Source organism: Lygodium microphyllum, chromosome 20, assembly GCF_053477565.2.
Source record: "Lygodium microphyllum isolate KBCC chromosome 20, Lygodium_microphyllum_v1.1.10, whole genome shotgun sequence".
Lineage (NCBI taxonomy): Eukaryota > Viridiplantae > Streptophyta > Polypodiopsida > Schizaeales > Lygodiaceae > Lygodium > Lygodium microphyllum.
The window spans coordinates 104,649,816-104,676,596 of NC_141154.1; the positions used below are offsets into that span (position 1 = coordinate 104,649,816).

Consider the following 26,781-nt stretch of genomic DNA (forward strand, 5'->3'; position numbering starts at 1 on the left):
CTCATTGAATTCAGGAGATTTCTACATGGCACTCATATATTTGCCTTAATAGCTCTTTCTCCGCTTTTGATGAAGAGTCACACACTCACGAACCAAATCTTAGGTCCCTATGGAAATCCTAAAGACTCTTGGTAAACACACTACCAATCGAGACCTAAAACGGGCTGAACACTAGCTTTGATAGCTCTAATTGGGCTCTTACACATGCCAAACGACCCCACACGGCCTTGTGGTTGAGTGTTTCGATACTATAAAGGATTCTTCTAATTGATGTGCTTATAGATGTAATTTTGGATTGTAGTTCAACTAATTATCCTTGTCAACTCTAAGCAAAGGATTTTTCCACATGTAGATGAGTATCTCACCTCGAATTACATACATAAAGGACACCCCCTAGCTGACTATTGTGGCCCGTGTATGGCTCTCCTACACCCCTTGGATTGGCCCTAGGATGCAAGATCTCAAACATATAAAACATTGTAACATACTCCTCTCTTGATATTTATAATTGTAGGAGACTTTCCATAACCTCATATAATTTTTTTCCCAAGAATAAACATGCTAACCTATGGCTAGGGATCCTTGTCCACTCCATGTGGATCAACAAGTTTTTTCAAACAATTACTATGCATCCAGGAGGTTTTTTCTGATACTATGCTTTTATGCTCTTCCATGCAAGGTGGAATGCTCTAAAGTGCATAAATAAAAGAAAAGTCGTGTCATGTTCCATGTGCATAATCATATATTTTCATGCTTTTTACTATACATATTACAGCGATGTAGAATATAGCACCGAGAAAAACCATGCTACTACCTTCCTTACTCTTAGAAACCAACCTATGTGCATATGAAAAAGATTAGAAAATCAACACATTTAATCTCATTTTTCCCTTCTTGCCACTCTCTATCAACAAATTTTGCAAGCGTTGTCATATTCTTAGGTATGTAATGAAATGAGAAAAATCGCATAAGAATGTACTTTAACACACAATATGAGGCCATGTTGAAGCAATCTCCATGATGTGAAACCCACACAAACATTGTACAAAAATATATTTATTATTCCACGATATGGGGATCCATCTAATCATTCAATTCCCTTCAAAAACTCGTTTTAACAGTTCTTTGCATATGAACATTTTAAAAAAACCAATTATTGTTATGAAAAGCACAATGATCAAGCATTTACAAAATATATTTTTGATTTTTACCCACATTTAGAACACTTTATATATGCTAATAGCCACCTTCATGCTTCTTTGCTTCATTGTACGCATTGTATCACAATCTGGTACCCCTTTTCCCTCTCCCTCTCAGTCTGTATGAACAGTCACTATGGCTAGAGAAAAAGATGAGAGAGAAAGACTAAAAACTAATCTTTTGATAGAATGCATCATTTTCAATGATTTCTACAATTATCAAAGGCAAAAAAATTCAACATCTCATGGCTAAGGTTACTCTTCTCTAATCCAACAGTTTGCAGAAATCCATTTCATGGGGATTGAAGGGATGCTCCGAAAAAAATGGCCTCTTCTCTCCCCCTAATTGTAATATTGTTGGGCTATTAAGTCTCTTTTAATCACTTATTACCAAATAACTAGTCAATTTCTCATGCATTCGCACTGTCAGCAAGTGGTTTCACTAAAATCGAAGGACCAAATGAACTCTAATTTGAGAGTTGAAAGCACTAACACGTTCTTGGCATCGTTTTCTAATAAGTTGGCCTCTTAGATGCAACTTCCTACTTTGGGATCAAGTAGATGCTTTGTAATGCTAAACTTGTATATCTTTAAATGGCTTGTCTAACAAACTTTGATTGACAAACAAACACTTCCAACACGTTTTGGGCCATCTGCTTTTGCTTAGAAAACTCTAGTGTCTCTTCATTTTTATTGCAAATGCTTCATTTTTGGTTCAATTTTGGTACCTACTACACCTCTCAAGAATGTGCGTGCATGTGCGCGCATATACACAATATCATATATTGACAAGAAGAGAGAAATATAAATATAAATATATATGTGTGTATGCGTATACAGGGAGGGAGGAAAGGAGAGAGAAATAGAGGGATAAAAAACAAATAAAGGGAGGGAAATAAAAAGAGAGAAGAAAAAAGAGAAAGGAAGGGAGGAAGATGTAGGAATAAAAGAAAAGGAGGAAAAATGGAGAGAGAGGTAGGGAGAGGCCAGGAAGGGAGAGAGAAAAATAGATAGAGAGATAAAAAGGAGGAAAGAAAAATAGAGAGAGAGAGAGAGAAAAATAGAGAGAGAGGAAGGGAGGGAGAGATGGAGAGGGAAGAAGAGAGAGATATAGAGATGACAAGGAGGGAGATAGAAAAATAAAGAGAGACAAAGATAAGATAAATAGAGAAAAACTATGAAGGGAGAGAGAAAAATAAATAGAGGGAGATGCAAGGAGAGAGAAATAGAGACACAGAGGAAAGGAGAGAGACATAGAGATAGTGAGATAGAGATAGATGGTCAAGAAGAGAGAGGAATAGGAAGATATAGAAATAGGAAAACGAATAGAGAGAGTAAGGGGAAGAAGGAGATAGGGAAGGCGAGAATATTGTAGTGGACAAGATGGAGTATTTTGGCAACCAACAAAAGCATTCTCGGTTTTGTTTCGCACTATGGCGATCATGTGTTGTTCATCTCTACGATTGTAAATTAGCATTTGATGCATCAGAGCTCAAATCAGATGGAGTTCTTTGGAGGGTGTCATATAACTAGCTCCTCTACCCTAGGCCGGTTTACTTGTCAAGGGAGACCATGGAAGCCTTGTGAAGCGTGCCGTCTCAAAGCAGCAACGTACAACGAATGGGGCTTTTTCCCGATGGATTTGAGCACGTTCATCCCAACCCATGGGAAGGAACAATGCGGGAGGGGTGAACCGTGAAAAGGACAAAGAAGCAAGGACCCACCGGGTGGGCCCCGAGTCCTGGTCCCACCCAAGTCTCAGATTCAAAAGCCTTCGTTCATTATTCATTCGCATCACACGCGCACATCATCATCGGTCCAGAGAGGGAAAGAGAGAGAGCGAGCGCTCTAAGCCGGAGCAGATCTGCAGTTGATGTCCGGTCGCGCTTCTTCTTGCGAGGCCGCTTCCTTCTCAGCCATGCCGGTACGCTTCCTTCTCTCTTTCTGCTCTTCTTGTTTTTTCTCCCTCAGCTGTGGCCGATCTGCTTGTCGGTCTGCATCCTCGGCATCTGTCGATGGATGCCTGTTGCTCCTTTTCCGTTTCTTTATCCGCTTTCTTCAAAAATAAGTCCTCGATCAGTTTCATTTCAATGTAGAAGTGGAAACTGCACGCCTTGGCTTTCTTCCTCTCTCGCATATATGTATGTCGCCCATTGACCACGCGCGTGCTGCATGTCCCATTCTTGTATGAAGCTGTAAGCTCCATGGCTGTATTTGGAAACGTTTGGGAAGCTCACAAGCAGCAGAGGTTCTAGAACGTGTGGCTTGGATGTCACATCTTTTACGTATGCAGAGTAGGCGTACACCTATCTGCATAGAGATAGGAAGCATGTGGAATTTGTGATGCAGATGTGAGTATGCTGGCCAATTGTAGGCTGTGTTTTGTGGGGGATTCATGTGTCTGGTAGTGCTTTGCGATGGATGATTTAAGCTTTTGGAAGCATGGTCTCGTGAATCGTTACATTCTTTGTGTGACCATCTGTAATGCTATGGGCACTTATAATTATAAAGTATTTCGTAGCTTATTCTCTCCTAAAGGATCAAATAGTCTTGCACAATTCTACCAGTGTTTTAAATTTTGAGACAAATGTAGCAGAATTCTAGCAGCATTTTAAACTTTGAGTCAAATATTCTTTTCGCTGGTAAAGAGGTTGCAAAATTTGCCTAGCTTGCTTGCAAAGAAAGAATCACGAATATTAGGATTCAAGCGTGCTGAATGATAAGTTTTGTTTCATTTAGAAACAGTATGTTAAATCTCTTTTCTCTATGGAGTGTGTGCCTTTTGGTTTTAGTGACATTGCAAGGTTGTTCTAGAGTTGGTCGTAAGTGTTGCACAAGTAATAATAAATGCTGACGATTCATGTGGTTTTGAATCTTTATAGGACTTATATTTTTGCTTGCATTGTGTGGTACATTGTTCATAGGTGAGTTTAAGCTATGGCATTCTTTTTCAAGAGAGCTATTAGTTCAATGAACTTGTTGGAGGTTGTGTTGAAAACTTTTGAAAAAATTGCAGCTAGCATCAAGTTGGAATCTTTGTTTAAACAAGAGGATGATAACTTGATGTAATTATCTTTGACACGCTTCTGAGGTTCATTAGTAGCAAATGAGAACATGCATCTATTCTAGCTAATAGTCAAAGTTGCACTTTATATTTAACTCGATGATGGCTTTCAAAGTTTTGCATGATGGATTACTTTGAATTAACAATGGCAGCCAAAAGTTATTACTACAATAAAGGAGGAATTTTAATACCAAAGCCATGAAGGTGTTAAGTAACAAGAGTAGATGGGGCTTTGAATGCAAAGTTGAAAATGTAAAATGAAGGTTGTTCTAAGTTTTACCACATATATATGCTAAAGGAAAGACAAATTGCTCTTGCATACTTTTGTTGTCGACTAAGGTGTGGTTATTTGTAGACATAAAAGTCCATAAGTAGTGGATTGAAATTAGTAGAATATTGAGTTACAAAGATGTCTTCATTAGAGATGTGTATTTGGAAATGTGTGTCAAAGGTAATGAGATTTGTCTTACCCCTAGGTACCATAGTTAGCCAACATATGGATAGGATCATTTGTAGAAGAACCTTATGGATCAAAATTACCAGAACATTGAGTTGCAATGATGTCTTTGTCAAAGATATATGGATGTCAATGATAGTGAGATTTCTCTTAGCCCTACACTCTATAGTAAGCAAACAACATGGACAAGAAGGTAGTCAAAAAGTTTTAGTACTCTTACTTATATAACCATCTAATTTTCAACCAGTGCATCTACCGTAGCTATAATTAGTTGATGAAAAGATCCTTTGTAAGAAAGGTATGGACTTGGTTTACTTGTTTTTTTCTATACCTTGACACCTTCTATAAAGGACATGTCCCATGTTAATTATCCCAACCCAATTTTAAGAAATGATTCTCTTGCATATTAGAGAAAAGATATATGTTGATATAGATCTAACTCTTCTATGAGAGCTTATATCTTTTACTTGCATGCTAGAGAGAGCAACAAAGAGAGTCATACAATCCAAATAGATGTATGAACTTAACTTCATTTCTAGTTGAGGTTAAGATAGTGAATAGCAAACGTCGAGTAGGTGTGGTCTTTCTTGGTTGAGGACTTTAGATTCTGATTAATTGGTTGCAATATGGAACATACACTTGCATGTAGCCAAATAGCCCAACATGAAAGATACACTTGCATGTAGCCCATAATTGATGCAAACTTGATATTTAGCAAATTTTCATTTTCATTGGGGTCTCCATATGTAAAATTGAGCTGCTTAGTCATTTTAGCCTTGCCTTCATTAAAATAATATTGAAGGTTGCCCGATCTCAATTTTAAATTACTAATCTCTTTGACCTTGAAAGTATTAAAACTTTTTATAAACCTTAGTTTAGGATATTAAATTATTTAAAACTCCTATGATACCAAAAGTTATTTCCAAGGAAAAATTCAATATCCTTAATCAAGATCTATCCTAGGTATCCCATTGGCATTTGTCTACGACATCTTTTATCAATGTTCCCTACTACAAAGGGTCGGATTATCTATCATTGTGAAACACATTTAACTTAATCTTATATGTTTATAACTTAAGTATCCCAACTTAAGTATTGTTGGTCCAGGCCTGGAGCAATTGTGTGATTAATTTAATGGAAAATGAATGAGAATGAAAGAACTAATCAATGCACAACGTTACTTGATCACTAATGAGGAGTGAATTAATGAGTGAGAGAGAGTACAATGCTCAAGGGATCATGTTGAATGATGCCACACTTATGTGCTAATGAGGCACAAAGTATCTTTTTATAATAAATAAAAACCCTAACAACTTAATCGTCATAGGAAACCCTAAACTAAGTCCCAATCCTAGTGTCACTTAGTGCTTAGGACATTAGAGGCAACAATTCCGTTTAATGACTGTTTAAATGTGTAGGGAGCTTGAATCATGGATCAAAGATCATTAGTGTGTAGCCCATGAGATGACCTACAAACTCCCCATTCCCCCTTCTCTCTCCTCCCTCAATGAAATGGGTGGATTGGTTTAGGAAAAATAACAAAATCTTAGAAAATGAAAAAAATTGTAAGGTCATGGTCACACAAGTTTATCCAAGTGGATATATCAATATATGATAGTATAGAGTATGATAGATCATGGAATAAATGAAATCAAGTTTAAGGCTTACCGAAAGGCTAGGAACTTTGGTCGAGAAAGTGCCTTTGTGAAAAGATTTGCCAAGTTGTCTTCAGTGTATTTATTGAATATGTAAGATAATTCTATTTCTTCAGTTAACATTCGCTCACGAATGTAATGATAATGAACTTCTATATGCTTTGTGTGGGTATTGAACACTCGGTTATGTGCAATTGTCAAAGTACTCTTGCTATCAGTGTAGATAAGTGTCTGAGCCGTTTGTTGTACATGAAGAGTTGTAAGTAACTTGTGGAACCAAACACACTCCACTGTGGTTGTGAATGGTGCTTTGTACTTAGCTTCACAACTGAAAGTAGCAATTGTAGTTTGTTTCTTGTTAAACTAAGAAACAAGAGATGTAACTAAGAAGAAGCAATTGCCACTATGAGAGACACAAGAATTTGAATATCCAACCCAATCGTTGTTAGAATATCCATGCAAAGAGTGTATAATCAACCTTGTGTGTGTGTATACATACATACATAGAGAGAGAGAGAGAGAGAGAGAGAGAGAGAGAGAGAGAGAGAGAGAGAGAGAAAGAGAGAGAGAGACCATGTAGAGAGGGAAATCGGCCCGTTCTTCTTTACAGGAGTTTATTGAAACAAAACCATTGGCACGGAGTGCTTGAGCCATATACAAAAGGTTGATTTGTTGCAATTTTGAAAATTAGGTTTTTGAAATCCTAATGTTTGCAAACTTCGAGCAACAAGTTGATTTTCTTCTTTAGTGCTTGGATTAGATCAAGCTAAGTAGAAAGACTTCTTGGATGAGAGATAGATAGAAGAGTACAAAGCATGTGGTTGAAATTTCAGCATGATAGCTTATTCTAAATGAAGAGAGAGACCTTCAATATGTAGATGTGGGACTTGGGTGCTTAAAAGTGAAAAGTAGAGGTTATAAATGATAAGTGTTTATTGAAAATGATAAGTGTACGGACACTTCTCTTTAAAATGACACATGTCCTATTCTAGATGTCATATGTAACTTTTTCAGAGAAAGAAGTTTCTAAACCTTCTACTCTGAAAATCTCTTAAATGGTTAAGAATTTGAGATAGTTGTTGAAGACACCCTTTTACCAAGTTGTAAACTCTTTGAGATGATTTTAAAATCTTCATTAGAAGCATATATATCCCTTATACTAGTGAAATCTGTATAGTAAATCGTGGACATTGCATGAATTGAGGTCTTCTTGATAGGGCATCAACTATTTTGTTTTACTTTCTAGGAATATGTAGTATTTGAAAGTTTATGTAGTATTTGAAACTTAAATTGAGCTAAATAATTGGCCCATTGAATATGCTTTTTAGAAATCTTTGGTTGGTTGAGAAAATGTCTTAAGATGTCATGATTCATCTTGATGAAATTCTCCACTTAAAAGATAGTGTTTTCAATCTTTTAAAGCTTGAATGATGGCCATTAACTCCTTTTCATAAGTACAAGCATTTTTTTCTGCATTTTGCAACCTTTTGCTTGTATAAGCAATTACATGTTCATTAACTCCTTTCTTAAGTAGAAGCTTTTTTTTTGCATTTTTCAACCTTTTGCTTGTAGAAGTAATCATAGCAGCTAAGAAACGCGTTTCTTTGAATTTGAAACTTACGAAAAGTTTCTGAGAGTAAAAAATGTGGTTGTTTTTATTTATTTTTATTTTTTTGGTGAGTTGGAATCCAAAATATGATTTTTTTGACAAAAATTATTGGGCCATGTTAAATATGATGATGATGATGTGTAATGACTCGTGAGGGCTCCAGATTTTGAATGAGAGACTGATTTTTTTGTGATTTTGTTTAGTTATTGGACTTTGTTAATCTAGTATCTATTCTTGTCTTGAGATTTGAATACGACTTTAGTCTTATTTATGAGTTATTTATGATATATTACGATTCATTTTTGATTTTGACATTTTGTCAGTTTGTTTTGAAATGAGAATCATGATGTTGCAACTTGACTCAGTTGATATTATAGATAGGCTATTTATATGTTAATTTCAATTTTCTTTGTATGATATATATGAATCATAATGTTTGAGTTCTAAATCATAGTATAGCATGTCCAAAGACTAACTTTGACATAAGTGACAAGTCAATAATGGATAATGGATATCTAATGTATAATGTATTATTCTCAATTGACTCTATTATCACTCAAGCTCAATTAACCATTTTTTGTTTAAGAGAGTTTCATAGAGATTTAAACCTCTTTTCCCAATAAAAACTTTTAAAAATCCCTATATTAAAAAAAATCGTGTTTCTTATTTTACCCCCTTCCTTGAAAGAAACTTACGAAGCACGCTTTGGACGTTTCGTTTCTAAACGTTTCTAACATTTCTAGTTGCTATACAAGCAATTGCATGTCCTTTCTGGTTTGAGATTGCACCAATGCAGTCTCTTGAAGCATCACATTTCACAAAAAAAAGTTTTGACAAATTAGGTATAATCAAAACAAGTCCTTTGCTAATATAGAACTTTAGAGCTTCAAAAGCTTCCTTCTCTAGTTTGGTCCATTGGAATGCTATTGCTTTCTTGGTTAAATCATGCAATGGTCCAGCAACCACTCCAAACCATTTAACGAATCTCTTATAATAAGAACATAATCTGAAGAATTTTTGAACTTATGAAGACTAGTCAGTTCTGGACATTCTACAATAGCCTTGACTTTTGCTGGATCCATCCGAATCCCATCTTTGGATACAATATGGTCCAAGTAGTGAATCTCTTCTAGGAAAAATTCACCCTTTTTGCCACTCACATAAAGTTTGTGTTTGTGGAGTTCTTGAAACATTATTTTCAAGTGTTGCTTATGATTTTCTTTATCTTTCGAATGAACCAAAATATCATTAAAGAAATTAGCTGTAAACTTTCAATGTGCTCTAAAGATTCTTTTCATTATTCTATTAAAGGTTTGTAGGAGCATTAGTAAAACCAAATGGTAGTACAAGAAGCTTATACAAATAAAAAATTATCATGAATGTTGTATTATGAATATCTTGAGGAGTATCCTTATCTGATTATAGCTACTTTTCAAGTCAATTCGGTTGAATACTTTGGATTTATGCAATCTATCTAAGATATCATCAATTCTTGGAATGGAAAACCTATTCCGATTTGTAATTTTATTAAGGGCCTTGTAGTCCATATATATGCGCCAAGATCCATCTTTCTTCTGGACTAAGAGGATCGGAGAGCAAAAATGTGAGGAAGTGGGTCTTATTAGACTTTTCTTCAAGAGCTCATCTACTTGCTTCATAATCTCCTCTTGTTGTGTTGGACTCACAGAATAGGGTGGCCTATTTGAAGGGGAGCTTCTAGGAATGAGATCAATGTGATGATCTTCTAGCCTCTTTGGTGGTAACTCTGTAGGTAAAGTATCAGTAAAACAATCTTCATACTCCTTTAAGAAACTCATTCGGTCCTTGTTTATATCTGAGATGGATTTTTCAATTCTAGACTCTTTGTTAGAATCTTTGACAAAAATTAAATACGAGGAAATAAAAATTTTCATTGTTTTACAAATTTATACATGGGATAAGATGAGACTAGAGTTTTCTTCCATTCCCACAAGAAAAGATACATTTTTTCTCTTGAAAGGGAATCTAAATTTATTTTGATTCTAATCAATGTTACCACATTCATCACATTGAACTATGAATGACTTTCTTAGATCGGGCAACACAAGCATAGGATCTGAAGTCATCTTTTCCTTCAACTTTTTAGATGCTGAAATTTCTGCTGTTGTCCATCTAAATGACATATCCTTTTTGTGCAAGGTATACAATGGAGATGCAATTTCAGCAAACCCGCGTACACACTTTTTGTAGTAAGAACATAAACCCTAGAAGCTGCAGATCTCATGCACATTCCTCAAAGGTGGCATGATTGCATTGCCTCAAACTTTGTAGGGTCCATGCGAATATCATTAGCTGACACAATATGCCTCAAAAAGTGGATTTCGTGCAAGAAGAATTCACTTTTCTTGTCATTGATAATCAGTCTATGCTCACATAGTTCATTGAACACAACGTCCAAGTGTTTTCTATGTTTTACCTTGTTCTTTGAATAAACAATCACGTCATCAAAGGAAGTGCCCACAAATCCTCTATGTGGCTTGAAGATACGATCCATTATATGATAAAAAGTGGCAGGAGCATTTGTAAGACCAAAAGGTATAATAAGAAACTCATACAATCCAAAAGATGTCCTAAAAGCTGTCTTAGGCATATCTTCCGAGTCTAATGCGTATCTAATGATACCTACTTTTCAAATCTATACGATTAAATATGGCTACCCCTTGCAATCTATTCATAACATCATTGAACCGAGGAATCGGAAAGCGATTCTTTATTGTGATCTTTTTCAGAGCATGATAATCAATGCACATACGCCATGAACTATTCTTTTTTGGCACCAAAAGCATTGGAGGACAAAAGGGAGACGAGGTGGACTGAATCAACGCTTTTTCTAACAACTCATTTACCTAACTTTAAATCTCCTCCTATTGTGCTGCATTGACTCTGTAGGGTGGCATATTAGGTGGGCTATTTCCAGGGATAAGATCTATGCCATGATCTTTTGGCCTTTCAGGCGGTAGTTGCCGTGGAAGTGACTGAGAAAAGCAATAAGTATACATTTTTAGAAATGATATGTGATCCTTCTCTAACTTAGACATGTTTCCAATAACTATCATCTTTATCCTTAGTTAAAACCAATTTATTACTTTAGAAATGGTAGCTACAAAAACAACAGGGACAGATTCACCTTTCAATTGTATATCAAGTGTGAGTACCTTTCCCTTATGCTGAATAGTGATATTTTTTGTACGAGAATCAATCATTGCATGCATACAGTGATACCATGGCATACCAAGCAATGCATCACAACCCTTAAGTGGAGTAAAGAAGAACTCTTTGTTGTCCACATATCCTTGTATATGCAACCAAAGCTTTCCAACGAGCAGTGTGATAGGCTTTGCATGGTCTTTACATGCCATTTCAACTTTTCCCATGGGTCCCATCTCATTCTCTTTGATGCTTAGACGGGCGGCTATGTCAAAAGAGATAAAGTTGGCTCGTGCACCATTATCAAAGAAAATCAATTCATGCTTATCACTAATTTTGCCTCATGCTTTGTATAACACAGTAGTATCATCATTGGGCTGATCACTAACAACATCGAGTACCAATACCATTGATGTTTTGGGCTTCTTTATTTTAAAATTTCCCTGATTTTCTAATTTTTCAGCTTGTTGCCTATTGGGATAGTCCCTTGCAATGCGACCCTCTTGTTCATAAATAAAACATTTATTTGCAGCCTTCAATTCCCTATGTTGTGCCAATGCCAATGTTTTCGAGCCCTTTCTTTGCTGTTTTGGCCACTTTTCAGGCTGTTTTGCAGATCTGCCCCTTTTATCAGTCTTAAACAACTTTTTATTTGGCTTCTCCCCACTCTCTAGGAAGCCCAAATCCTTCCCACGTAGCAAAGCATGTGTTGTAGCAGTAGTTTCTATGAGTTGAGACGTGTTAGATACGATGGATTTAATGCAAAAATCCTTGATTCCTTTGGGCAGTCCACAAACATATTTTTCCACTTGTTCATGAAGGGGTATGGGGCGATAAGAAGTAATAGGCAGCAATGCATCCTTAAACTTCTTATTATATTACTTCAAATTTTTACATTCCTTATTATCTAGCTTATTCCAAGTTATCATGGCATCCACCTCAAAGGTACTTGTTAATCAATTCGATGCAAACATTTGATTGAATTGTAACCATGTTGATGGTGCTCTACCTTGCATCAAAAGAGTGGACTACCATTGTAATGTATTCCCTCTCAAGAAAGTGATTGCTTTTCCAATCTTCGAGGACTCCGTGAAGTTCCCCCCGACTAAATAGGTTGCATCAAATTGCTGAATGAAAGTCGAAGCTTTTGGCCTATCTTGTTTACCACTGAAGGACTCAAAAACTTCACTGCGTTTCCACCCTCATCATAGTCTTTTGCTGCCCCTTTGGATGTTAAGTTGTCATACATTAGCTGTTGCAAAAAGGGTGCATTTATTGAATTTACATCAAAACCAATGCCAAATGGAGCATTTGCATGACTAGCATTGAATCCTTGAGTCCTATAAGCATTCGGGGGTGTAGATGCAATAGCAAACATGCTACTTTGTGCCCTAGGCATCAAGCCAATGCTGCCATACATAGGGTTTTGCATATTTCCAGCCAATCCGAATACATTGGGCCTTGCATAACATGCATTGGGGGTTGCATACCATAGGGATTTGTGCCATACATTCCCATATGCGGTCCTTGTCTAACCATAGTATGAAAATTCGTATTTCCACCAAAATATCTTGACTGCCCCATCATAGCATGTATGTTCGATTGTCCAAACTCCATTGGATTGGTACTTCCATGATGGCCTTGCATTTGCATTTTTTGCCCTGTAGGTACCAATTGTTTTATTTGATTAGCATCTTTGGAAGCTTCGAATGAAGGGTTTGGCATTATCTTCAGTGCATCTTTTTGTTTCGAAGGTGTAAAAGGCGTCTTCTTTTTCTTGCTTTTGCTGTTCTTCTTTGGAGCATTAAAAAATTAGGTAAATTGAGGATTCTTTGCCAATTCAGCAAAGAGATTTGATGCTGTTCTCATCCAATTCTTGAACGGGTCATCAAATTTCTCTTCACTTTGCTGGTTATCAGCCTCCTTATACCTTGAAGTCCGTGCATCTTGCCCAACAACATTTTCAGCTTGCTGTCCATGGTTTGAGCCTTGTCCAAGGTCAAGCATTGCATTTTCTTCATTCCCATGTGAATGTTCATACAAAGAGGCATCATCATTGCTTGAGTTGATCTCACTGTATGAAGATATATCTTAGTTGAGAGTAAAAATCAGCACTAGCACAAAGCTTTGGCTTGCAATCAGGTACCTTAGGCCCACCATATCAAGGGATTGAGTGGTAATCTCGGCAATGGAACCATGAAACCATCATTTCTTTTGTGGATGGGTTGTAATTTCCTAATTATGACTTAGTTACAACAGTAACATTTATTACAAAATTGAGAAATGCTAATTAACTTTCAATCTTTGACAATGGACAGCTTGTTGGTCCCAAAATTGACGCCTCTTTTGGTATTTATTTAACTTAATTGAAGAAGAAGTTGATGTACAATGGGATTTTCTCAATCCCTTTTGGTATTCCAACTCCCTTTGCTGTCCAAAATGACCAGCAAGTCTTCAATTTGATTTGCCCCTTGATTTGGGAAGTCAATTGGTCTTCACTCGCTTTGACAGAGATATAAAATGCCCCAAACTCACTGATTTGTTGGTCCCTCCACTTGAATTTGACTAAAAACAGCTTCAGCCCTATTGAATCCAAGTCTTGGAGCTTCCAATTTTTGGCATGCTTCTTGAGGCTATTACTAAACCCTAATTTTTGTTTGCAGATTAGGGTTTACAACAGAGAAATCTGAAATTTCTCGGCCTTTGGTGATCTCAATACTGTCATCTTCAGAACAAGGTTGTAGAGAGGTTGGGAGATGAGAGAGAATGTTAAGGAGAGAGAAAATTCAAACTTTTTTCGCGAAGAACTAAAGAAAATCAATCATTTACTACTGCTGCGTTGTCTCAACAACTTGTAGATGCAAAGAACTGAAGAAATCACTCATCTATTGCTGTTGCCTTGTCTCAACAGCCTATGGATGCTGTCACTTGCTATTGATTGGTCTTCTCCTACCCTTGGTTGCCTCAAAAGGTCCTCCAATGGTTGTTGATCAGACCAACAGTATCTCCTCTCTCTCTCTTGCAAGCTGAATATACTAAAATACCTCTCTCTAGCCTCTAAAGACGTTTTTTAGTTGTGTATTGGCATTTTGATAAGTGGCAGCCTTTCCAAATGGTTTTTCTAGTATTATCAATATTTAAATATTAATTTTCAGTCTTTAAATACTGAAAATAAATCTAATAATTATTTCAGCGGCTTGAGAAATAATTTGACTGGCCAATAATTAAATTGGCTAGGCAACTTTTATTCTTGAGTGTCTTTGTGCCATCTTTGACCATGAGATTGACGTCAGGTACCATTAAATGTCACTTCTCTAGTGTCACCAACTAGCACTTATGTCCAAATGAATGACCTAGGCGCCAACAACTAGCACCAGATACCACCAAGTACTTGTGTGGCATAACTTATAGCAAGTTTTGCCTTTGACATCTTGTGATTTCTTGGAGTCCCGGGCTCGTAAATTTATTCTAATCCCAGTTATACCTCACATGTCCTACATTTACTTAACCATGTGATTAAAATTTAATCTATATGTTAAGCGAGGTTATAAAAAATACATGTCCTCATGAAAGTAGCATTTTCAGCAAGGATAATATCTTGGTTGATAATAACCTTGCTTGTAGAGGGTTGACAAAGACGGTATCCTTCACTTTTAGCACTATAACCAAAAAATATATAGCAAATAGCCTTATCGTCCAGCTTAGCTTATGTCTTTTATGAGAAGGCACATGAGCGTAGGGCAATGGTCTGAAAGTCCTCATACGAGAGAGAAAATGCTTGGAGCCAGTCCAGGCCTCATAAGGAGTGATGGTGCATAAAGCTCTTTTGGGATACTTGTTCAAAACATAAGCAGTGCACAAAATAGCATTGAACCAAAAATAATTAAGTTCGTTCTTACTCTTTAGCATGCACCTTGCCATCTCCATGAGTGACCTATTCTTTTGTTTCACTACTCCATTTTGTTGTGGGGAGTAAGGAATGGTGCATTGATGATGAATACCTTGAGATGCAAGATACTTTGAAAATTGTTTAGAAAGATATTCATCCCCTTGTTGGTGGGAAGGGTTTGTATGTGAAAGCCGCTTTGGTTTTCCACATGGTAATAAAAATCTTGAAGTAAGAAAAGTCTTTAGACTTAGATTTCTGCCCATATGCCCAAGTGAATTGAGATTTGTCATCAATGAATGTGACAAAATATAGAATTCACCAATGGATTTGGTTCGCATAGGACCACAAACATCACTTTGAATGAGATGCAAAATAAATGGCGAATGAACATGAGAATTCTTAGGAAAGGAGAATTGATGTATCTTATTACGTAAACAACCTTCACAAATGTGATTCGATGGCAAGTGAATTTTTGTAGGATCTTTGATCATATCCTCTAATTGGAGCTTCATTAGTCCTCGATAGTTAACGTGGCCAAGCCTCTGATGCCATAAATGTGTGTCATGAAAAGATTCCTTTGTTAATAAAGCAGTGTCAATAAGGATATTCAGCAATTTGCTCATCCTAAGTATCAAGTCGATAGAGACCTTTAGTGAGGGTGCCTATCAAGATGATGGAAGAAGAAACTTGATCATCATATACCTCACATGGGGAGGGGGGCATAAAAAAATGCAAAACCTTAAAGTTGCAATAGCTAAAATGGAAATAAGATTCTTTTTGATGCCAGGCACATAGAGAACATCATGTAATGTCAAAGGAGTGCCTAAGATGGAGACAACTTGTACATGTCCAATGCCTTTGATTGTATAAGAGACATTGTTAGCATAGAGAGAGATGAAAATAATGCTCGACAAGAGGTGATACGCTTAGATGCGCCATTGTCAAAATATCAAGTAGAAGCCGTATGAGTAATAGATGAACAAGCATCATGAATACAAGGATTATACTAGCACTGAATGAAAAAAGTATAATTCTTGAATTGACAATAGTTTGCAATCTCATGTGTGAGAGCAAGACGGGACTTCTTTTTCTTCTTCTTTAATGCAATGTGCTTACAACATTTAGTGATGTTGTGCTGTGTCTTTCGGTAGTGATTGCACTGCTTAGGTTTGTTGATTGTACCCCTAGAAGGATTGGAAGAGGATGGACCAGCATGGAAAGATGTCTTTGATGTAAAAGGGGTGGAAGAAGAAGGACGACCAACATGAAATTTCATTGGTTTTTGACTAGCAGCCTTGTTTTTAATCTTTAGTTTGGGTTTTCCATGATGATGGGTGGAAAAGGCCTGTTCGGTTGCCATGGTAGTAGCATTGCAGTTGAGTCGACTTTCTTCCTCTTGCAACAAAAGAGACACAAGCCGATTGAAACTATAGGCAACTTGATTACCCATAGTTACCAAATGTAAGGTGGTAGCAAAACCTTGATATAACTCTAGTAGAGTGTTAAGAGTGATAGAAACAAGTTAACTATTTGGGATTTCTTCATCAATGTTTAATAACTGCTCAATAAGATATTTAATGCTAGTGAGATAGTCATCCATGTTACCTCGCTCCATGTGAACATCTTCCAATTGCTTATGTAAGCAAGCAATGTGCGCTTCATTGTGCACTTGATACAATGATGCAAGCTTTTGCTATGCCATATGTATCTACATACCAACTCATAGTGACTAGTACATTGAATAGTGTTCCCAATGGTAGAAACATTGCCAACATACAATACCTTGGATGCAAAACTCAGTACATTTGAGATCCACTACATAACTGAGCTGTCTATGACTAGGGAGTGGAGTTGCAACCTCCCCCTCGAGCATTAGTCAATACTCTTGGCCCTTTATGCTTTGTTGACCATGAATAAGCCCAATCCTAGGTTGGCGCTAACTAAAACACATCAAATGCTTCGATACCTCCATTAGGCCTTTGTCCCTTTGGACCACAGGTCTTTGAAACTTTCACATTGGTGGCAAAAGTTGTACACTGGCTGCATTTCACTCATGACCAGTACTATACGAAGCATTGGCATGACTAGCATTCATTCCATGAGCCCCAAACAAAGTGGCATCATTTACTTTTGATCATTGCCAATATTTTGTGTATCTAGTAGCTGAAGTGGCTCTTCTTTTGGAACCTTATGTTGTCTTGAAGCTTTAGAAGATGACTTCTTCTCCTTGCCCTTTTTGTCCTTCGTAGAAGCATTCAAGAATTGCGCAACTCAAGGCTTCTTTGCTAACTGGGCCAAGAGATCAGCTGTTCTACTTAATTGTGGAACAGGTCATCATAATCATCTTCCCTTTGTTGGTCATCAGCATTTGGAGGCCTTGAAGGACTTGCTTCTTGGTCAAAACCAACATTCTCTACTTGCTGCCCATGCTATGTGCCCATTCTAAGATTAGGCATTTCATTCCTTTCAATGCTTCTTGATCATTCAGATTGTGACGCATCACCATCACTTAAACCCATTTCACTAGGGTGTATGATGATAACATGCTTATTGTCATGCGCTCAACTGATTACAAATTCAGCAAAGTTCAATCACACCGGCTTACTATCAGGTGCCTCGAGCCCACCTACTCGAAGGAATTAATGTATCTTGGCAATGGAACCATGAAACCTAAACCAGTCTTCTTTCTTAGATAGGGGGGAGCTTTGACTGTCCAGCCAAGCATTTGTGTGCATTTCAGCATTTTGTTCCAGCCTGAATGTGACGTTTTCCAGCTCTGTTCTCCCTTGCATTTCAATTTTGTTGCATGGTAGTCATGAGTGGCCAGTTTTCCAGCATTTCGCATTACTGGTTGGACCAGATTTTTATGCCATAACTTCTGCCTATTTGTACTGCTGCCACATTCAAGCCTGATCATTCGATGGATCTGTTCTGTCTCCATTGTCTGCAGAATTTATTACTTGCATCTTCATCATTCTTCTGCCATGTTTTGGTGCCCTCATTGAGGCAGCCCAGCAGCATGCAGGGGCTGACTCTTGCAGTGTTGTATTCAATATTCTGATCAATGGAGTTCTGTTCCTTCTCTCTGTGTCCCACCCAGCCCCTGTTGCAGGGTTGTATTCAATATTCTGATCAATACCCAAACCCACCCCCCCCCCCCCCCACACACACACACACACGGAGGCTGCTTTCTCTCCCCTTGTCCAAGATCTACTTCCGTTGTGCTCTCTTACAAGTTCTTGGGGCACACAGTATCTAAGGATGGTGTTTGCATGGATCAAGGTAAAGGTAAAGTACAGGATGTTCTTATTTGACTAGATTTGCGGAATCTACATGATATTTGCAGTTTCCTTGGATTATGTCCTTATTATAGGAGGATCATCGGCCATTTTTGCAAGGATTGCTTCTCCTTGTCATGATTTGCATAAGAAAGGAGTGCCTTTTAAATGGGCTGAAAAAGAGATCACAGCCTTAAATTAGTTGAAGGAAAAGCTTAGTGATCTTTGAAAAGCTTTGATGGTACAATTTGATGCGTGTGAAAATAAAATTGGTGCAATTCTCATGCAGGATGGTTGTGTGGTGACCTATGAGAGTAGAGTTTTGTAGGGGCTGAACAGATTTTTATGTTGATAAGAAATAGCTTCTATTTGTCATTCATGCTCTTTCTGTGTGGAAGCACTACATGCTAGTCACTGACTTTGATGTTCAGACTGATCATCAGGCTTCAAGATGTATTCTCATTCAGAATCCAGATAAAGTTGTTCGAGAAGCATATTAGATTGGCTAACTTCTTGTCCATGTTCCGCTTCCAGATTGTTCATGTGTCTAGAATGTTCATTGTATGTGGATGCCAAATGGAAATAGTATTGTGCTGATGCTTTATCCAAAAAACTGCATGTTTAAGCTGTATTTATTTCTTATCATCAAGAATTGGATGAGATTAAGGCAGAATATGTGTAGGATGAAGACTTTGAAAGGATTTAGGATTAGTTGATTGATGGTCAGCATCATGAGTATTATACTTTGAGGGATGGCTTCTTATGATACATGGTTGTTTGTGTAACAAAGCAATTGAGATCAAAAGTGATGATTGAAAGTCATGCTCCATTATTTACAAGGCATCAAGCAATTGATACAATGGTGAAAATAGTGCAATGGAGTCTTTCTTTTATTGGCTAACTTTTAGGTGTGATGAAGAAGCCTTTGTACATACAAGCATTGTATGTAAGAAGGTCAAGTGCGACAGATAAAAGGCACGAGGAGAACCAAGAAGATGTAGAAGAAGGAATAAAGAGCTCTCAAGTTCACACACAATAGTGAGAGTTTCTATTAATTACACATTATATACATAGGGTTGCATGGGTGAGTAGCCTAAGCCCTTTTCTTCTCTTAACACTTGATAATCTATTCTATTACAATACCCTTTGGACTTTTAGGTTGTCAAAGATGTTTGATGCATCAATAATCTGCTGTTTTTGACAGTCCAGCAAGGGTTGAGAAGCTGAAATCATGCTTCCTTCCATGGATGGATGATAATTCCCTGATTACAACTTAGTTACAGTGGTAACATTTGTTACAATGGTAACTTACAATCTTGGACAATGGACATCTTGTTGGTCCCAAAGCTGGTGTCCCTTTCGGTATTTCTTTAACTTAATTGAAGAAGAAGTTGATGTACAATGGGATTCTCCCAATCACTTTTAGTATTCCAACTCCCCTTGTTGTCCAAAATGACCAGCAAGTCTTCAATTTGATTTGCCCCTTGATTCGAGGAGTCACTTGGTCTTCAGCCGCTTTGATGGAGATGGAAAATGCTTGAAATTCATTAATTTGCTGGTCCCTCCATTTGAATTTGACTGAAGACAGCTTCAGCCTTGTTGAATCAAGTCTTGGAGCTTCCAATTTTTGGCATGCTTCTTGAGGCTGTTGCTAAATTCTAACTTCTATTGCACATTAGGGTTTATAGTAGATAAATCTGAAATTTCTAAGCCTCTGATGATCTCAATGCTATAATCTTTGGAGCAAGACTGGGAGATAAGAGAGTGTTGAGGAGAGAGAAAATTTAGACTTTCTTCTTGAAGAATTGAAGAAAATCAGTCATTTATTCCTATTGCCTTGTCTCAATAGCTTGTAGATGCAAAGAATCGAAGAAAATCAGCCATTTATGATTGCTGACTTGTCTCAACAGCATGTAGACACTGTGATCTGCTGTTGATTGGTCTTCTCCTATCCTTGGCTGCCTTAGAAGGTTCTCCAATGGGTGTAAATTAGACTAGCAGCATCTCCTTCCTCTCTCTTGCAGGCTGAATGCACTAAGATGCCTCTCTCCAGGCTCTAAAGATGTTCGTTAGTCTTTCATGGGCATTTTTTACAAGTGGCAGTTTTCACAAATGGTTTTTTCAGCATTATCCATGGTTAAATATTATTTTTCAGTCTTTAAATACTAAAAATTAATCTAATAATTATTTTGGTGTCTTGAAAAATAATTTGAATGTCCAATAATTAAATTAGCTAGGCAACTTTCATTCCCGAGTGTCTTTGCACCATCTTTGATCATGAGATTGGCGTTAGGTACTATTAAACGTCACTTCTCAAGTGTCACCAATTGATACTTATGGCCAAATGAATGACCTAGGCCAACAACTAGCACCAGATACCACCAAGTATCTGTGGAACATAACTTACAGCAAGTTTTGCCTTTCACATCGTGTGATTTTCTCAGGTCCCAAGCTCCTAAATTTACTCTAACCCCATTTACACCTCACATGTGCAACATTTACTTAACTGTGTGATTAAAAATTAATCCACATGCTAAGTGAGGTTATTAAAAATACATGTTCTCATGACAGCTTTTCATGGAGATGTTCTAGAATATATGATTGATGAGATTTAGCTAGAGGTTGATGAACTTAATGAGATTTTGATTCTTGAACAGATATTGGCATAAGGAAGAAAGATAAGAGATGAAGTTTCATGTTTGTATGGTGAAGTTTAAGAGTTATTCACCGATGGATGTGAAGTGGATGAAAGATGTTGACTTAGTAGATTCGCCTTAGTTGTTGTGACTTTACTTGGAGGCATTTCAGTTGGAACCCACTTTGGTTGGGATTGAGACAGGTACAACAAAGCTTACATTTGGAGCATTGCTTGGTGCTCATGAGGGGGGTAGCACCTTTGTTTTCATGGGTATATGATCTTTTGGAACTTTCTTTTGGCGGGTCTAGGACATTGCATAAGATGTGCTTGACATGGGGAACTCCATCAATGATTAAGGTTCTATTGGGTAAAAGAGAAAATAATTAATGCAAGTAAAAAACGACAGTAATTGAAGTGTAAGTTGGTGCATACATCTATTTAATTTAGTTTGAATAAATCTTAATGAAAGTTACCCTTGCTTGATTAAATTTGGGTGCATGCCAAAGTTTCAAGCCAGGACACTTAAATGTAATAAATTAATTGCTGAATAATCATATTTTATTGTTAGATTTAATTCTTCAAGTGAAAAACTTAGAAAATGCAGGAAAAACAAGAAAAATGTGTTAAAGGTGTGAAAATGTAGCTTTTCTGTCATTGGCCTATAACTGGGCAGACTGTGATTGCTAGAGGACATCTATCGTTTGCTATTGCTGATTCTGAGGTTTCTACTGCTGATCGTGCTGTTTCCTTAGCTGTGAAGCTGTTCCAAGGCAAGGGCAAAGCTGTCTTGAGACTAGTGAAGTCGTTCCTAAGTAGAATGGAACTGTCTTGAGTTTGACAATGCTGTTATTGGGCAGATCTGAGCAGCTGGACTGGAGCTGCCTAGAGCTAGGCAATGATTGCCGAAAGCAGGGCAAAAGCTGATTTGAGTATGGCAATGCAGTTCACAGACCAACTTAGTGGTCTTTGAGGTGTTTTCTGCTAGACTTCGTTTCTGCTATGGTTCAAGGCATTCTAGAAAGACCTCTTGTGATATATTTTGTCATTTTGGGTTTTTCTGGCAAGATTCAATGTTGGGCAAATGTGTCCTTGATAGTGGCTAGTGAGAGCAGTTGGTGACAAGTACTGGAGTGCTGCAGATCTGTGAGCAGTTATATTGGGGTGGGTTACCGAAGGCTGAGTTTGGAACACCAGTAAGCAAGGTGTTTCGAGCAATAGCAATTGTACAGGCAATCCGGTAATGATAAGTGTCACAAGGGGTGCTAGGCTCTTGGGTCAATCATTCTTGTGTTTGGGTGTAAAGCCTTCTAGCTCCATTGTTTGATTTGTTTTTCTGTTGCCGAATTTCTGTTTTTTAAGATTAAGTGCTTGCAAGTGAAAGTGCACTGCCCTTTGGTTCACCGAAAACCGGTTTCATGTGCACCTTTACAAGGATTTGGGGCAATGATGCTGATGTTAAAATGATGATGCATGCCAGGATGTGTCCTAAGATGGACTATGATGAGGATTCATAGTTATAGAAGGTGATGGAGGTGAAGGGTTGATGTACCACTCCTGCAAAGCTAGCATAGATGGAGAAATGAAACATGATAGAGCCCCTGAAGGTGATTGCTTCAAGGAAGCAGGCTTAGAGATCAAGCAGGGTGGCTGTAAGGGTTGATGGCAAGGAGAGGATGGAGATGGCAAACTGGTAGGGAAGTGAAAGAATGAGGGATGAGAAGTGGCCTGCTCATGATCCTTATAGAAGTTTTTGAAGTAGTGGTTCTACCAAATATTAAAAGATTTGATAAATTCATATAATCTTATATTGTAATTCTTTTTGGTGTGCAAGAAACTACCCACTTAAATGTGATTGATTTGTGGCTCAACTTTAGGTAGCTTAACACGGACGTGCTTCTCTTTTGAAATCTATTTATTCTTGTAAGCCTGACAAGCTGTCTACTTTCAAAAATGAACAATATCTTGATTCCAAATAGAAAGGGGCTAAGGTACTTGTAATCTCTTCAAACCTTTTAAAACAAAGGAGGGTGGTGGGGTGCTGGAGTCAGATTAATCCCCTAGTTTATATACTTATTTGAACCTTCTGCTTTGCCAAAGTTACGAGGACCTTAGGGAATTTCTGGAAAAGATATTCTATGTCATTTTGTATTAATGAATCTATGCTCAGGCAAATGCATGTATGCCCTGTCCAGGCATGTTGTGGTTTTGCTTCTGTCAAGTTCTAATATTTGATCGTTTAAATTTACACTCAGGAACCTTTTATCTTGTTGCTTACATGCAGACTCGTACTGTGAAAGTGAGCAATCTATCACTCAAGGCAACAGAACGTGATATTCATGATTTTTTTTCCTTTTCTGGGGAGATAGAGCATGTTGAAGTTCAGAGGTAGCTCTCGAGTTGTTTTGCCTTGGTGTCGACTTAATTTTGAGTCCCCATTTACTAGGTGTTCTTCTTTTTGAGAACTTTGATGCAGCTCAGAGGATGGATCAAGGGTTGCCTTTGTGACTTTCAAGGATCCAGAGGCATTGGACACAGCTGTTTTACTCTCTGTATGTATTTGACTATTTCATGCATTCGCCATTCAAATTTTGCATGTAGGTGAATTCTATTCAAGAATTCCACTGAGTCATGGCTTGTTTTGAATATGCTTTGTGTCCCGTCAATTTGTGCTGGGATCGGTGTAGAAGGTTGAGATAATGCAGAGTGTCTTGTTGGCTCCTTTTATGGCATGTCTAACTGCTCGTTTGAATTTAGGGAGCCAGAATTGCAGATCAAATTGTGAGCATCACAGAAGTGGAGGATTATCACACTTCTGGTGTAAAGGAGGCCAAAGAGGCAGTGGTAATTGCCTTTGGATTTAGCCCTCCAATTTCTTCACACTTATGTCTCATACTGATACATGATTCTGCATCATCTGCAGCCAGCTGCAAATTCAGGTGTTGGAGTTGCTGTGAATAGAGCCCAAGATGTGATGACAACAATGCTTGCTAAGGGCTACGACTTGGGGAAGGATGCCATGAACAAGGCTAAAGCTTTTGATGAGAAACACCATCTGACAGCAAATGCCACTGCTACTGTGTCATCACTTGACAAGAAAATTGGACTCTCTCAAAAGTTAAGTACTGGGACAGCTGTTGTCAATGAACATGTGAAGGCATTGGATGAAAAATACCAGGTCTCTGAGAAGACTCGTTCAGCATTTGTGGCTGCCGAGCAAAAGATAGGCACTGCAGGCTCAGCTCTTATGAAAAACAAGTATATACTTACTAGTGCTGCCTGGGTTACAGGAGCATTTAGCAAGGTCTCAAAAGCAGCTGGAGAAGCAGGTCAAAAAGCAATGGAGAAAGTCAGTGCTTCTGAAACAAAAGAAAATACACCTGCCTCTCATAGTTCTGGCTAGAAAAGCCGAAGAAATTGCTCAGCATGATGTTTGGGAGGTCCAAAACGCAAATTTAACTGCTGAGATAGATAATCAATGTAGCTCTTTCGAGAATGTACCTGGCAATCTGTGCAAGTTGGTCAGAGCTGTGTAGAAGACTTCTTAGGTATAAATCAATTCTCCCTACATGCGCACAGAAGGCAGATACTGTTGGGTCTTCTTTAATTGTATATTTGATTCAGAAATGTTGGTTTGTGTTATTTTGCTCAGTTTTCTGCTGACTGCAAGAAAATGTTCTGTTTTGTTGTTGTACAAATGTATAAAGAAATTGTCGTGCATGGAGATCCTATGTTCCATGCTATAGAATGAGCAGACATACAATTTAAGCTCTGTGATCGCAAAATAAGGTCTCAACTATTCTGTATTGCCACTGCTAGATTTGCAGGTGCTCACTGTAAAGGACCGTTGATATAAATTCATACAAAAGCTCTTGGAGAGTAAGGAGATGTAATCTGTTGATTGACCCTGTGATTACATATAGAAAGAGATGCTCAAGATTTGTATATCTACTAAGTGATTATAGATGCTTGAGCATGCACTTCTTAATGGTGTGTTGTGCTGTAATGAGATGCTGGACAGATTGCATGGCATGCCTGTGTTATTGGAGAGTTAGGAGAAGCAATTTGTTGATTTTTGTCAATGAAATGGAGTTTACAGTTCACCTGTGGTTGTCTGGAACTGGAGCTGTTAAGAGATGCAGGTGAATAAAGAGTTAAAGATTTAAGGAGGTGGGAAAGAAGCATATGACAACTTAGGATTTTTATGTTTACAAAGTGATATTGGTTGCAAAACTGTAAATTGTGTGGAGTTTTTAGTGATAGCCAAGTCTCTAGAATCTTACATCAAGAGCTCATGGTGTTCATTTGAAGGACTGTAGTAGTAATGTCTTTCTGCTCTGGAATAGCAGTTTTGTTGCTTACTTCTTTTTTTTTTTAGAGGGAGAGAGAGAGAGAGAGGGAGTAATGGCAAGATTGTTATATCTGTTATGCAGTGCTGTGTAGCCTGCTGGTTGATCTATGTAAGCTAGATTGTAGGCTCCTAAGGTCACTTGCATGGCCTAGTATCTCATGGCAGCGTGTAGTGTCAAGATGGAGCTCAGTATATATGAGTGATTTTGTATACAACTTATTTTACATCCACAAGGACAAAATTACCAGGATATGGTAGGCCTGGTGTATACAGGTGAGTCTCTTTACAAGCAAGGACAACATAGACAAGCACACTCAAATCGTCTACTATTAAGTATACTCATATTGAACAGACCCATACCTGTAGTAACAAATTTGTGTGAAGATTTTCAGGCATCAGAAAAGATCTTGTCAGAGGTTCTCTAGTTTGTATTTAGAATGTTCCATCTTGAGCCAAAAAAAAAGGCATCTCTAATATATTGGTGGAAATTGTGCAAGCCAATGGGGTTGTAGCCCAAGTGGCTTGAGTTCAAGGGGCACATGGGTTCAGAGCTTGGGTTGCAGCCTTGACAGCCCAATCCAATAGTGTCGAAGTATTGTGAGATAGTGAAATACCATGAAGATGCTGTCTTGACCCAATTTTGGTGTCAATGTTTCGATGCAATAATTTTGATAAATCCCTTCCTCATCTAATGCCAACCTAAAGAGCAAAAGAGGTGCCCATAAATTGCCGTACCTGTTGAACTACCAATTGCAATTCTTACTGGTTGGTAGTTTTTGGGCACGAGTTTGTATAAATGTTTGGTTTCCAAAAGAAATTTCCATGCAATGAGTTAGTGCATGGTAGAAGGTTATCTCAGCTTGTGGTCATTCAAAGTGAACGAGGGTGTGGTTTTGGTTGATGGAGTTGTAGCCGAAGTGGTTTGAGCACGTGCATGATGAGGCATTACCTTAAGAAACTCAAATCTTCAATGGTAGCTATTCTCTTTGACCGTTGAAACTTGTTGATATACATACCTTTGTGTGTGTTGTTTTTTGGGGGGGAGGGGGTGTGGGGGAGGTAATAGTGTTTTGACTTGAAATAGAATATCACGACCATGCGAAGTTACTTTGGGTGATGTGGTCTTAGACATTATGTTTTGTGTAACTCCCTAATAACGTAAAAATCTCTCTTTAAAGTTCTTTACTTGGATATGGTCCCTTTAAGGTTTGCTCGTCTCTTTAAAGTTTGTTGCTTGGATATGGCACCTTAAAGGTTCGCTCTCAATCATCATAGATGAGATGAGATAACAAAGACAAAATGGAATGCGTACTTTGTGAAAATGTGTTTGAAGGCATTGTACATTGGATTTTGGCATAGGTCTCAATTATCACTCCAATAAAAGTAATGCCATGATAAACATATCAACATATGATATTCACATTTAGACTTATAAAAAAGAGTCTTTTTATTTGATTG

At 37.7% G+C, this 26,781-nt stretch overlaps 1 protein-coding gene across 2 annotated transcripts; it reads left to right on the forward strand.

Moving 5' to 3' along the window:
• Positions 1–2,963: 2,963 nt before the first annotated feature.
• LOC148019204 (binding partner of ACD11 1-like) lies at positions 2,964–24,877 on the forward strand. Of its 2 annotated transcripts, XM_087660746.1 has the most exons (5): positions 2,964–3,123; positions 23,257–23,360; positions 23,449–23,524; positions 23,730–23,816; positions 23,896–24,877. In XM_087660746.1, the coding sequence occupies exons 1-5, from the start codon at positions 3,073–3,075 to the stop codon at positions 24,373–24,375; spliced, it is 798 nt and encodes a 265-aa protein (XP_087516872.1). In that variant the 5' UTR covers positions 2,964–3,072; the 3' UTR covers positions 24,376–24,877. The 2 variants fall into 2 exon arrangements, with proteins under 2 accessions (XP_087516872.1, XP_087516873.1); XM_087660747.1 differs by lacking the exon at positions 2,964–3,123 and having other exon boundaries at positions 23,251–23,360.
• The last annotated feature ends 1,904 nt before the right edge of the window (positions 24,878–26,781 follow it).